The sequence below is a fragment of the Apis laboriosa genome, unplaced genomic scaffold, assembly GCF_014066325.1.
Source record: "Apis laboriosa isolate Shangri-la unplaced genomic scaffold, ASM1406632v1 scaffold43_cov150, whole genome shotgun sequence".
Classification (NCBI taxonomy): domain Eukaryota; kingdom Metazoa; phylum Arthropoda; class Insecta; order Hymenoptera; family Apidae; genus Apis; species Apis laboriosa.
The window spans coordinates 389,559-404,145 of NW_025223292.1; the positions used below are offsets into that span (position 1 = coordinate 389,559).

The 14,587-nt window shown below is 35.3% G+C and overlaps 1 protein-coding gene across 9 annotated transcripts in view; it reads right to left on the reverse strand.

Annotated features, from left to right (window-relative positions):
• Positions 1 to 14,587, reverse strand: part of LOC122716310 (tropomodulin) — a 161,113-nt gene that overhangs the window by 69,135 nt on the left and 77,391 nt on the right. Inside the window, exon 9 of one of the 9 annotated variants that reach the window (XM_043939247.1) lies at positions 5,072 to 5,248. The exons of 4 other annotated variants lie outside the window; for them this stretch is intronic. In XM_043939247.1, coding sequence (XP_043795182.1) covers positions 5,148 to 5,248 — 101 coding nt within the window. In that variant the 3' untranslated portion in view covers positions 5,072 to 5,147. Of the gene's footprint in view, positions 1 to 5,071; positions 5,278 to 14,587 lie in introns of those variants that run through there. 4 more of the 9 variants (XM_043939251.1, XR_006346995.1, XM_043939254.1 and 1 more) reach the window with 4 other exon arrangements.

A 14,587-nucleotide genomic window follows, 5' to 3' on the forward strand; every position in this document is an offset into this window, starting at 1 on the left:
TGCAATTTGAGTTTCGTTACATGGATGCGAAATGCTTGTCATGTGCCGAAGTGCATAATATTCAAATAGATTACGTGAATTACAAGAGCACGTAGCGAGACATGTGATTACACTGCTATTTTCTTAATCGATTATCTTCTATTACTACCATCGAGACGCGCGTTTAAACGCGGGTCGCTCGTTAGAATTTTTTTTTTTTCTTCTTTTTTATCATTTTTCCGTAGATAAGTTAACCCCTTCAGGAATGAATATATCTCGATGATATTAATTACATTATCATCAAATAATTAATATCGAAGAAATTTCGATTCCTTCGAAATTATAATTAGATAAAAATTATCCCTCAAGAGGTTAAACAGGACGAATCTTTATCTAGTTTTACGTTCAATCGTCACCCGTTCAGACGAATTTCTGTCAAAAAATCGAACCACACACACGCGCGCGCGCACACACACGACCATTCGTTCACTACTGCATGTACAACTCACGACGAAGTATTAGAAACGATAGCGAAAATATTATGTACAGATTGATTTCGTATGCTAATTATTAATTAGAACAATAGTTAGTGCCTTAGCGAGTAATGAAACGGCTGAAGATGATGAATGAGAATTATATGTATTATTTTATTTCATTTTTTAATTCTTTTCACTCTCGTGAAAAATAAGTAAAAATTTTGTATTGCAAAGTGAGAAATTCTTTCTAAATTTAAATTTTTACGTATTTTTAAATTTAATTAAAAAGTGCAATTTGAAACAGCATACATTTAAAAGATTGAGAAAGGAATCATCTTCGATCGTTTTCAAAGGAAAGTTTCATCGAATTTTGTGGAAGAATTGTTCAGACTACGTGATTAAAAAGTTGAAAAAAAATATCTCTGGTGAAAATAACGGTATTTTTAAAGAGAATACGTAATAATACGCTCCAATTATTAAACGATAAATCCTTTAATCCGATATACTTCTTATGAAGAATAATTGAACAATAATTTAGTTAAATTTCTACGATTTGTAATATTTCTATTATATTGCATAAAGTAATTAATCGACACACGATTACGAACAAAATTTCATTTCTTCTGTACAATTATTCTTGCATTATAACAGCATAATCGAATCGATGTGCACTTTTTGCTGTCCCAACTTTTGCAGATGCTCCTCTATCTATGAAAGTAGAGGCTTTCGTAGGAAGCCATCGACAAGAAGATGATCATCCCCGAGGTAGCTTGAACCTTTGCCCATAAAACGAGGATATAAAGGTACTTAAGAAAGCTACTACGATCTATAACCTAATGAAGAATCGAAAATTCAAAACGTAGACCTCTTTTTGGAGTAATTTAAAATCAACATTAACCATTTTTTCCTTCTCAAAAATGCTACTCGAATTAATATAATTTACGTTAAATCTGTATTAAGTTAATATAATATGAAATTACCTGATATGAAACTTTTACAAAAACAATTTTATCTTTTAGTGTTCCATAGAAAATTGTAGAATTTAAAAAAAAAAAATTTAATTAACCCATCTTTATACTCATTAAATTACCATACAGAAGAAATTTCAACAAGATTCGAAACACCAAATCCAAATTTTTCTTCAACTTTTTAATTTCTTTAAAAATAATAAAAATAATAATAATAATAATAATAATAATAATAATAATAATAATAATACAATTCACCAGAGACTAGAGAAGAAAATCTAATGGCATCTCCGCACGTAAGAATTCTTCCTTCGAGTTCAACGAAACTTTCCCCCAAGTAATGTACGGCCAACCATTTTACGAGAAGTGTCGTAATATATTAAATATTATCGGCAAATTTCTTTCGCGAGAAACCGCTCGAGGGTTTTCCTTCTTCTTCTTCTTCTTCTTCTTCTTCTTCTTCTTTGTCCCTAGCCGCGGATAACTAAACGAAAAGGCGACGAAAACGACTCGTGCGTCACATTCGCGATATTCCTTCGATATACGGGCAATATTCGACACGTTCAGAAAGAGTCTTGGTCAGCCGTTCCACCGAATAACCGCCCACAGCGGTGAAAATGATATTTCAGGGAGGGATTCTCGGCGGCCTCCGAACGGAAAGATTCGTTTTAAAAAGATTGTGACGCGGTAAAGACTGTTACCGCCGCGGGATATCCGAAGAAACGTTCGAAATGGCGGCTTGAAAGTTGCTTTGATAGGATCTTTCGTCGATTTCGTCCGATTTTTGAAGATCGATTTGCTTCGAAATTAATATTGGTTTTGATCGTAATAGATCGTGACATATATACACAGGGTGGAGAAATTTTTATGTGGAAAGTTTTCGAGTAAATTTCGAGAAAATAAATACATAATTTTGATCGATGAAAGAACGTGCTTGAATTATTTGAACGTAGTTTATGATATACGTATTTATTTCTCTATCCTCATCGTATTATGTATTATATTTTATTAATTGATTAATTTATAATCATTTGCAATATCCTAGAATTCCTGGTGTGAATTATAGAAATTAATTTTTGTATATCATGTTGATGATTATACGAAAAATAACATTATATAAATATTATGTTACATATGTTACATTGTATCAATTATACGTGTATAATTGAGCCAAGTATTTATATTTCATCATCCACTTTCGTTCATCTTTACGATAATCAATATTACACGAGAAGTAATAGTGACACGTAATTTCAAGATCCACCCTTTCGCGTTTCAACGATTGTCCACAACACAATCCACGATCGATCTTCTTCCTTTCTCTCGGAGGTGGCATCCGATTCCCGGAAATATTATTTTTATCGAGACGGTTCGTTCGACAACCGTATGCTTACGAACGATTTCGAGTGTCGACGAATGAACGCCACGTCAACAACGACTCGTTTCGACCAACTTTTCGAACGGATAACACTCGAGCCTCTCGCACACGTTACACTTCGATCGTTTCGAACATTCCATGGACAAGTTTCGAAGAGGATAGAGTCTCGCGAGTTGAATATTTAAGGGCGAAAATTTCGAGAGACAGAGAGAGAGAGAGAGAGAGAGAGAGAGAGAGAGAAAAGAAAATGGAAAGGAAAAATCAAGATTCGCTCGAGTATTTTCTTGAACCGGGACAATGGACGACTTTTGACGCGGAATAAAAGGAATCGAAGGGTGAAAAGCAATCGAATTTCACGAACGAGCACGATCCATTTGCGTTTGAACGACATTGGGCGAGATCGTTCCGCGGAGGAGAATGCCTCCATTCCTTGAAATCGATTCCCCAGTGAACGTATCGAGGCGTGAACCCGTTCCCGTTCTCCTTCGAATAAATGGGCGAAAATTTCTTCGAGAGACGAGAAATAATCGCGGCTAAATACCCACGGAGCTCGTGTCTCCTCGTTAACCCGCCAATGGTTGCATCGGTGTGTAAATACCGGTTTGGAAAAGAAAACAACAATAAAATCGATGCACAATATGTAATTGTACGAAATTGTATGACGTAGAAAGTATAGACGTAGAAAGAAATAATCAAAAGATTTATTTTTAGATACTTCTCTTCACTTCGTTCCAATCAGAAATTCACAAATTGTGTGCATCGTGAAAAATTGTATGACATAGAAAGGAATAATCACAAGATATATTATCTTCAGATATTTTTTTTCACTTCGTTCCAATCAGAAATTCACAAATTGTGTGCATCGTGAAAAATTGTACGAAATTGCATGACATAGACGTAGAAAGAAATAATCAAAAGATATATTATCTTCAGATACTTCTCTTCACTTCGTTCCAATCAGAAATTCACAAATTGTGTGCATCGTGAAAAGATTTAAAAGAGAAATACAAGAAAGAACGAAACTATAAGTGGATAATAAAATAAAATTTGAAAATGGGAAGAGAGCGAGACGAGTCCAGGTTAGATTTGTATCGTGTCGAAAAGTCGTAAAGTTTACGAAATGAGAAATGTGACGAAATTGGAGATAAAAGAAAAGAAAAGAGAGGAGGAGGCGATCGAAGTACGACGTTCAAACCCGTTGACCTGTGAAGAGGGACGAGCACAAGGGTACTGGTGGGCGGAAGTGGTCAGGTGCGATTCAGCGGGTTCCGCGGCATCCGGTTGGGAAAACGAGACACTTCCGTTAGTGCTGAATAGTCGCTGGGAATGGAGGAGCCGGAAGCGACAGCGGAATGGCTAGGCTGCTTTCGAAACCAAAACCGCGGGAATCCCCTATCGCGAGAACTGGTAGAAAATAGTTTCGATCGAAGCATCGAACGATTCTTTCTTCTTCTTTTTCTTTTTTTTTTCTTTTCGTAATTAGAATTTTATTCTTTGCTCTTACAAATTCGAAATTCAATATAATTAAAAATTGTCGATGTTCTCAATTCCAAGCCGGTATATTTCGAAATTGTTGGCTCTTAAAGGCAAGATGTTCGAGTCTTTGGTTAAAATTACTTTTCGCGGGAAATTTCGATATGAAAATGAATTGCAAACATGTCCACACGTACCCTATTATATTTAACCTGTTAACCGGAGAAGACGAGTTAATTTGTCATTCAAAATCTTTCGATTCTTCAGTTTAAAAAAATCAATTTGAGAAAAAGTGATATTATTTATATTAATTTTCAATCCCACGATTACACAAATTTTCTCTTTGCTTAAAAATCGACCGGGTTAACAGGTTAATCATCCCTCAATCGCATTCCAATTAACGCACCGACTGCCCAACCAATGGATATAAATAAATCCTATCGAAAAATGAAATTATACTCGATTTATACACACTCTATTTTATAGATCAGTATTTATAACATAATGTTTTTAAAGTAATTTTACATACACCTACTTGACTTGCTTTTTATTCATTACAAAAAGAATTTATCTCGTGTTATCTCGATTATATATATATGGCGTCCGCAAATAAAAAAATTACATCCACTATAAATATTTTTTACACAATGTTAAAAGAGGCAGTCAATTTGTGAAAAACAAATATAAATCCCAGATAATCTTCTCAAAAAAAAAAAAAAAAAAAAAAAAAAAAAAAAAAAAAAAAAAAAAAAAAAAAAAACGTACTATATATAAATTTATATATAAATTTATATATATATATTCTACGCTATTCTTACTATCGGATAAATTCGAGTAACAGGAAAAATGATCGCAGGCGTATTGCACGAGCATCTAGGTCGCCAAATCAGGGTTGTCAATGGTCGTGGACGATCGTGGCATGGTCCAGCCGATAGTATAGTTGCGGGAAGATCTTCCCGTGCGCTGTAGACGATCTGTGGAAAAAAGGACGCCCATCGACGGCCTTGCATGAGAAAAAAAGATCTCGAAATAGCAGATCTAAGATCCCTTTGTGCCCACTGAATCGATCGATCGGTTGACGAAAATATGGGTATGTGAATATTTCGAACGAATCTCATTTTAATTGTAGTTCGTATTTTTTTTTTTTTTTTTTTTGAACAGATACTACAACATCACAACATAATCTATCAATTTATACTATTTATACGGATTGCATAAGTCCATATAAATTATTTACACTTCTGGTGGATTATGTAATTATGTAAAGTTTTCAACAATCCATCAAAATAATTACACCAGAATAATCTTAATGATTAAAGGTAACCTCCTACACTTTTTCATAATCTATAACTTATATTATTTATGGATTAGATAATCTTCGAATATTCATTGATAAAATTTCAAGGATGTCGAAATGAAATCTTTTACACGAGATCAACGAGCTACGAACATCGCGTTACGAATGATTTAACGAATGATTTACGTACGAGCGGAGTCGACAGCTCGAATCATCGTGGATAAAAATGGACGTGGCGAGGAGAGGAAGATCAAAGGGACGCGATCAAGCCAAAGCGTGGAAGCGTGAAAAAAAGCGCGGCCAAGGGAAAATGTCGGCCGACATTATTTGCAACGCTGCCATCTTTCCAAGGTATAATCCACGGAATGCAGTATTCTCTTTCATTCTGTCACGATTCGTAAAGTTTCAGTAATTAACGCAACCCTGTGCGCTTCGCCTGTGAAATCTTTGATTCGATGATTTAAACGGTCTCTTTTAGAGAGAGAGATATATATATATAATTCGCCTGCAAAATTCGCATGGTTTTAATTCGAGTTAATAAATTGATACCGAGTAATAGTGGAATAACAAAATGATAAGATTCGCGCGTGTTAAAAATGGTAAAACTATTAATTTTCTTAAAGATCTATTCTCCTTAGATACAAGAGGTAAAAGAATAAATTACATCTACGTGAAAATTAATTTAAAAAAATATATATATATATTTGCATCGAGATTATATTTAAGAAGAAATTCGTTTCGCTTGGACGGTTTAAAAAAAATTATGAAATTGAACATTATCGAAGATTAATTATTCCCGATAACAATATATTAAAAAAAAGAAAGAGGGGGAGGAAAAAAATTCCTCGAATTAAAATATAATTTACATCGACGTTCCATTTTTCCCGTTCACGCTGTGAACGGGAGATTTCGCGGTAAATGGCGTAAAAAAAAAAAAAATTTCGATTTTTCCTTCGATACCTGGAAATCGGTTTCCCGATCGTGTAAACCGGGCAAACAAATTACAACTTGGACGGAAATTACTATCTAGGATGTGCAGCGTGGCGCGCGCATTTTTAACGTGTCACCAGCCAACGTTCTCGCCGATTTCGATAAGCAAAAAATTCCGTTTTCCCCAAGCGCCACAATCGATTCTGCGTCGAAGAGCGACACGTCATTATGCAGAATATTGTTTAACGGGCAAACAGGACAACCCCCTCTTCCCTCTCCCTTCCTTTATAGAATCGGGGGATACAGTGCACATTAATTAACACGAAGCAATGACAATTTTAGGATGGATAATCGATGAAACGTTATGTAACACGTTATATTTGCTCTGGGATCGATCGTTGTAGTTTGGAATATAATCGAAAGGGGAGGGAATAATTTTGACTTTTTATGATATTAATCTTTTATTCACTCGGATGAAATCTTTCAATTGCAATGATATAAAAAAAAAAGAAATTGAGGTTCTACGAAAATATATATATATCGATCTTATTTCGATTATAATAATTTATCTCGTATACTATTGTCGAAAGATTAAATTTAATAATACACGTATGTAAATATATTGGAATCTACGAAATGAAACATGGAACGGAAATGATTAATCATCCAAAAATCAAAATTCAACACGATCTTCCATTCAATTCTGCGATCTTCTTCGTTTTCCAGAGATATAGATTTCACTGGATGGAAAACTTCCATAAAATAAAAAAAAAAAAAAAAAAAAATCCTGACCAAGATCTAACAATGCAATTTTATCGCCAATTCGCGAAACATTTCCGTTTATTTCCGTGGATATTGGGCAAAGGATATAGCGGCCGTTTTTAGTGGTGCACCGTTGAAAAGGAGGGGCCATTTTTTCCCCCACAAATCATGAGAAATCGGGAACGGCCATCGTATGGAAAACTTTTCGGTTGAAATCAGATTTATTGGCGTGCCGTAATTTTTTCTTTTTTTCTTTTTTTTTTCCCTTTTTTTTTTTTTTTTTTTTTTTTTGCAGAATAGGAGCGGCTGCGCCTGCCAGCTGGAGATAAATGAAAACGCGGCCACGAAAAGTTGCGCGATCGGGACGTCAAAAAGTATTTCGAGTATCGATCGAATATCCGCCGCACGGATGTGAACGTGAATCGATGAATCGTGATTATTTTTGCGATTTGATAGTTGCTGTTGGTGTTGTCGAATTTGAAATCGCGATTTCGGGACAAAACGGGATTGACTATCCGCGATTGAATTATAATTTAATTGTTAATAGCGATTCGAGATCGTCATCGACGTTAGTCGTGAAACAGGATTTATTTGTTGTAACAATTTACAATTAGTGATTGGTATTTTAATATATATGTACGTTGCATGTATGTAGGTCAATCATTGATGAGAGACAAATAGTGCAAGTCAATATTTTATCAGACGGACAAATGGCGTAACAATTTGAGCGAACGGAACAAGTTGAATGTACATTAAAAATATAATATTTAATGGAATCAACTCAATTTTCAAGTATAATTTTAAAAAGTTCGAACAATAGGTATTTAGATACCTTTTTCTTTCTTTCTTTCTTTCTTTCTTTCTTTTTAAAATCTTAATTTGGAATTTTATGTGCGCACAGAATCCAAAATTGAATTCTTTAATAATAAAAATCCGTGGATAATGTATCTCACATTCTATATTCCTTATTACGCTCAAGAGAAACTCTGTGTGAACAGAGTTCTTTTTTCTTTCTTTTTTTTTTTTAACTACTATTTTTGAACCTTTTGAAAGTATCGTATAACATTCTAATGAAAAATTCAACACGGTACAAAAGCTTCGCGCGCATTTTTCACATCTGCTTACATCCTTTACATTTTAAAAAAATACATTTCTTTTCACAAATACCAAATTCAATTCGTGAACTGAAACGTGATCTTACATCTCACTTCTTCTACAATACACACTTTTCCAATTTCCCTCTCCCTGAGATCAAACATCTTTCCATAACAACACCAACAACAATAATAATCCTTTAACAATTTTCCTATAGATTCTCATAATCTTTGCTCCATCAAAAAAAAAAAAAAAAAAAACTTCATCCGTCCATCTAAAAATAAATCAGTCAGAACAACAAGCCGCCCGACAAAAGTTTTCTTAAAACAAGTTCAACTCATCACTGTACTCGCGACCGGCTAACGAGATTCCATCCCCCCTCCCCACCACCCCGTGAAAAAGCCACAATTTGCGAGAGAACATTCTATTAGCGGGCATTTGTCAGCGAAGCTCCGGTCTCGGTTTTACGCGGTGAGCAACCGTGGGTAGGGGGGGGGGGGTAATGATAAAGAGGGCGAGAGGTGGCGAGTTCGGAAACGGAGGAGTAAGAGAGGAAAGGCTCGTTTCACGGGACATTAAATTCCGACGGGACAAGTCGGTGGACAGTGTGTATACAGTCGATGGCAAAAATTCATGGATATATCGTCTTGTTTAAAAATGAAAATTACGAGTTTCTTTTTCTTTCTTGCGTCTTCTAAGGAATTACTCGTCTCGATTCGAAAAATTCGAAAAATTCGGAAATCGATCCCCTCTTGGAACTTTTTTATTTTTCTTTTGAACACGATAAAATAATTGTTAAACTAAAGCTTCAAATGCTTCGTTCGTGTTATACTTAATTTTTCTGTGATTGGAAATAATAAAGAACTAATTAAAATACGCGTATGGATGAATATTTTTATACTTTTTGCACAATACGTATCTTGTATAAGAAGGGAGACAAAAGATAGAATATGTGTATAGATTGTAACAAATTTGAATAAAATCTCAAATATATGCAGATCATTTTACAACAAATTATCAATCACGAAATCATCTACATCTAAATAAACTTATTTTTTTACTTGCTGAGATTAATAAGATGTGAATACACAAGATTTGTTATCGATCTTGTAATTTCATTTTGATCCAAGATAAATGCTTGAAAGCATAATGCAACACTGTTCAAATTCACGTACTTTTTGGTGGTAGTCACATTTAATTTTTGGAATAGAATGATTATTTGATTTAACACTTGGATACTTAATAACAATATAAACGATGAAATAGCACACATGTGCTTCTTCTATAGTACTAAGAAAAAACTTTTGTAACCGATTGTGTGCGGATATTCTTAAAAGATTGTTGCATGCATGTGGGAAGAAGAGACGGGCAGAGTTGGAGGGGGTTGAAATGGATGAGGAGAAAATAGCGAGGAAATAGCGGTCCAAGTTTTCCTCCTAGAGGTAGAGGATGAAACCTAGCGACGTGTCAATCGAGTGTGAAACGTTCGATTTCGTGATTCGAGAAGTTTTCTCTTCTCGTTTCCATTACGTCACCGGGTGCCCGATCGTTGGATTTCCTGAATGCCTCCGCCAGACGACCGACGTCGCCCATTCACGACCAATTTCTCTCTCTCTCTCTCTCTCTCTCTCTTTCTCTCGTGAAAATAATCCCATCATTGGTCATCGTTCACCCAAAATTAATTTATCGATTGATCGAGTTGAAATGAATTTATGGACTTTGTTTCTAAACAATTTGAAAAGTTTGCAATAAACAAGGATTGGATAATTTATCTCAATGCTGTGAGAGAAAAATGTCGAAATATCAAGGAAAGGAGCTTTCGATAATTGATTCATTTCAAGAGAAACTGGAAGAGGTTAAACGATTATCCAATTACCAATGTTTGAATCAACATCCATTTTAAATATTCGACCACTTAATTCACTCCACTTTCTTTCCCCCGATAGTTGGATTGCGTAACCATTAAGACGTCTTCTTAAGATAAAAATCGCTTAAAAAAATCGCTAAAAATCTTTCGATGCTCGCTTTTCCTCGAGGGAAGCTTCTTTCGACGAGTAGAGTAATTAAGGGCAGTGTGTCGATGATCGAACTTAACCCGGGCCCCAAGAAAGGGCGCATCGATCGATCTTGACGCCACACTAGATTAATCGTAAGGGAGGGAAGCATCGTCTGGATTTGAATGGTACAAATTGAAACCCTTGTAACTTCCTGGTTGTCGGGGAGACGAGGGCTTTCGGAACTTTGGGAACGTGGAAATTCGCAATTTCGCAAACTCGATGAACCCTGGCTCGAGACGTCCAACGGATTGTGTGTATGTGCGCGTTACGTGTGGGATATTTTTCAGGATTTGTGTTATCTTTCAAAAGGAAGGTAAGGTACGTAATTAAATAATACTATTAACCAGAATTTGGCTTCGGAAAAAATTCATTTATTCCGGAATTGGGTTAAAATATTTCATTTGGGAATTGTTGAAATTTCCTCTTCACTGTTCGAGAAAAGTCAATCTATTATTAAATTGAGAATCAAATTTATATTCCCTGTGTATATTAAATATTCTATAATAATTGTAATATTTATTGTTTCATAGATTCCTTGTAAAAAGTCTGAGACTAAAAATAAGGGGTGGATTCATATCTTAAATTAATTCATATCTTAAAAAAGTGGGGAAAATCATTCTTGAAATTTATTATTTCTAAATAATCAGAAATTGGAATTATTTATATATATAGGAGAATTATACGTGTATCTATGTTAATTGTTGAAATTTCCTCTTGTTCGAGAAAAGTCAATCTATTATTAAATTGAGAATCAAATTTATATTCCCTGTGTATATTAAATATTCTATAATAATTGTAATATTTATTGTTTCATAGATTCCTTGTAAAAAGTCTGAGACTAAAAATAAGGGGTAGATTCATATCTTAAAAAAGTGGAGAAAAAAGAAAATCATTCTTGAAATTTATTATTTCTAAATAATCAGAAATTGGAATTATTTATATATATATAGGAGAATTACACGTGTATCTATGTTTGTGAGGAACCTATATGAACCGCTGAACTATGACATCCGCAAACTCAATAGCCTCAGACATGATGAAAACCCGTGACACGACACACGAGCAATGAAACATAGACACGTTCTCCCCTGGGTCTGGTCCCTACGTTGACCTGCATCACCACCTAGTAACATCCGGTTATCAAGGTGAACTGGATGATGGAACTCCTGGGAGCCTGAGGCTAGATCCCAGATTCCTTAGTTCTGACATCACGCTCTTTTTTTTTTCAATTTCACGTATAACGTCATTAGATCGTCTCCTCTCCCCCTTTCCAAAAAAAGAAAGGCGAGTTAAATTTCTTAAAAATTACAAAAACTCCCGTTGAAAATGATTTTCGAATATATAATTATAAATTAATCAGAAAATTACTGAAATTTAGAATTTTGAAATTTCTATTTTCTTATTACGAATCAATATATTCTCTAATATGCTTGCGTAACCTCTCTCTCCCTCCTCCCCTTAAGAAACGAAAAATAAAAAAAATACGAAGGAATTTTCGAACGATTCGTCGCAATCAAAATCCATATCATCGATAGTTGAAGTTAACAATTAACAACATTTTCAAAGATCGAAGGAAACGGGAAAAGAAGATAATCGAGATAATAGGCGGCAATGGCTGCGTAAAACGTGCGCCAAAAAACGGGATGGGATCGATCCGGCCCGGTTTACGTAAACGTATTGACGTCACGTGAATGCGGACACGTTATCGGATTGAGGCATTGCCGCGTCGTTACGTAACATGTGAGCAGAACGGCGAGTTCCACGACGACAGGATCGTTAATAACCTCGCATTACAGCTTTCGCCGCGATATACGACCGCCGGCGGCCTCAACCCCCGCCTCCAAGGAGGAGGAGGAGGAAAAGGAGGAGGAGGAGGAAGAGGAGAATTCCCTATTTTACGGCGAATTAATTATCAACGGCCGCTCCCTCCTCCTGTGGAAGAGGAGAGACGCCAGTTTCATGGACCGGGCGATGAAGGCTGGGCCGGAAGTACGATGGAATTACGGGACCCCCACGATCGCCACTCTGATAAATAATTCGAATTATTGTTCTGTGCGAGTGGATACCGGATCTTGGACTCGAATCGAAAATTTTGTATTTACTTTTATTTTTTTTTAGGACGATTACTCAAGAAGATGAGAATGAGAATAATAGAAAGTGAGTCAGTTTGAGGATTGTTTATCGATGCATTAATTTATTATTTCGATTAAAAACGGATTGAAAATTGATTCTTAATTTTCATGGGCCATTGTGCAGAACGATCCATCGATCGAAAGTTTCTTTATGGAATGATCGTTAAAAGGTGAAATTTGATAACATTATTTTTTTGTTATTACATTTATTAGTTGTAATTTTCTGTTCGATTTCTTTTTAAATTTCCATGAGACGGGGATAAAATACGGAACGACGAGGTTCTTATGGTATAACGGATGATGTATAACTAAAATCCTTGGCTACGGCTACAGGATTTGCTCGCGAGGAGAGTTGACTTATCCAAGATCAATTTCGCAAACTGAATCGCTTAACTTGCTCTATTTCTGTTATCATAAGTCACGTAGATTCTGTTGCATAACCGCGTATCCATCGATCCGCTCTTTTCATTGCGCGTACATTTTTATCTCGTGTGCTAGCAAAGATTACAATCAAAATTAACGTATACTGAAAATAATATATTGCATCCAGTGATATGTAATAACGATGCATCGAAAAATATTTCTATAATTAAAGATACGTATTTATAAAATGTTATTATAATTTTTTTCTGATATATTTTAAAATTATTCCAGCGGATAAAATTACGCGCGATATGATACAAAAAATTATAATATTAATATCATGGTTCACCCTGTATATCCCACTATTGTGAAATATATCTAATTCCATGCGACTTCTAAGTCAACGTTCTGCCTCGGTGTAGGAAGTTTCAACGAGCCAGACTGGTTCCAAAGTTGTACAAAGAAAAGACCAGCAAAAATATCTAACAATGGGAACGTGATAAGTACGCGTTAGATTGTCTTTCTTCGTATATCCGGTCTGTTTGAATTTCCATTACAAATCTTTTATTTTTTAATAAAGAAAAAGGAGGAAGCAAAAATTGAAATTGCTGTAAAATGATTGAATTGCTGTAAAAGATGTGTATTTTGGAATTGACTCTATGAGTCAAAAACAAAACAGAAGGGAATAGAATCAAATTTTTAAAGAGTAACGAACTTCGATCGAAAAAAAAAAAAAATAAAAAAAATTAACTAATCAGAAATATTTGATGAAAAATATCCTACGTTAACGATTGAGCGAAATACCAGAAATGCTTGATCTCCCGTGAAAAACTTCAATTTAATCGGCGGACAATAGCCTCGTAGCGGCACGAGTATGGGGAGGGAACGCAGATGGAACGAATAAAAATAGAGGGGAAACGTCGAATTTTCGAAAACTGTGAAATTTCTCGAGATGAATGCGCGCGGTGATAGAGGAATCGACTTTAATATCGAGCGGAAAATTCGTTCATGGGCCGACGGGCAGAAAAATCAGAGAGAGAGAAAGAGAGGGAAGAAGTATGAAAAAAGAAGAAAATATAAAAAAAAAAAAAAAAAGAAGGCGCCACGGATGATAGCGTAAAAAATCCAAAATAGATGAGACGGGTTGGTCTTCGTCGATCCCTGAAACGTGGGATAAAAATCAAAAGAGGGGAGAGAAAAACGGGGAAAAAACACAACGATAAAGAGAAAAAAAAAAAAAAATGAAGAAAATAGAATGAAGCGCGACGAAGGAGGGAAAAACTGAGCCACGTATGCAACGTGGCTGGAAAACTAATTGAAGCTTCAATTGGCAAATAAATTGGCTCGAATTTCTATTCGCGAGTCTTTTTCGTTTCCACCGTTTTTCGCCTGGATTCCGCGTTTACCCGCCAATTTCGCGGGACAAAGTAGCACGGTGTGCATCAATCACCCCGGTAAACCCTGTGAATTTCACCCGTTTCCGGCTCCCTTTGTGCGTTCCAAGAATGAAACACGGTTTTGGTGCACACGGTGATCGTAATTATTCGAACGATATAACTTTTCAACTACGTTTAATGGATTTCTGTGCAATTTTAACGTTTACGGAGTTTCGCTTCGGTTTTTAAATTGTGTTCACTTGTAAAATTGATCGTGGTCTTTTTTTTTTTTTTTTTTTTT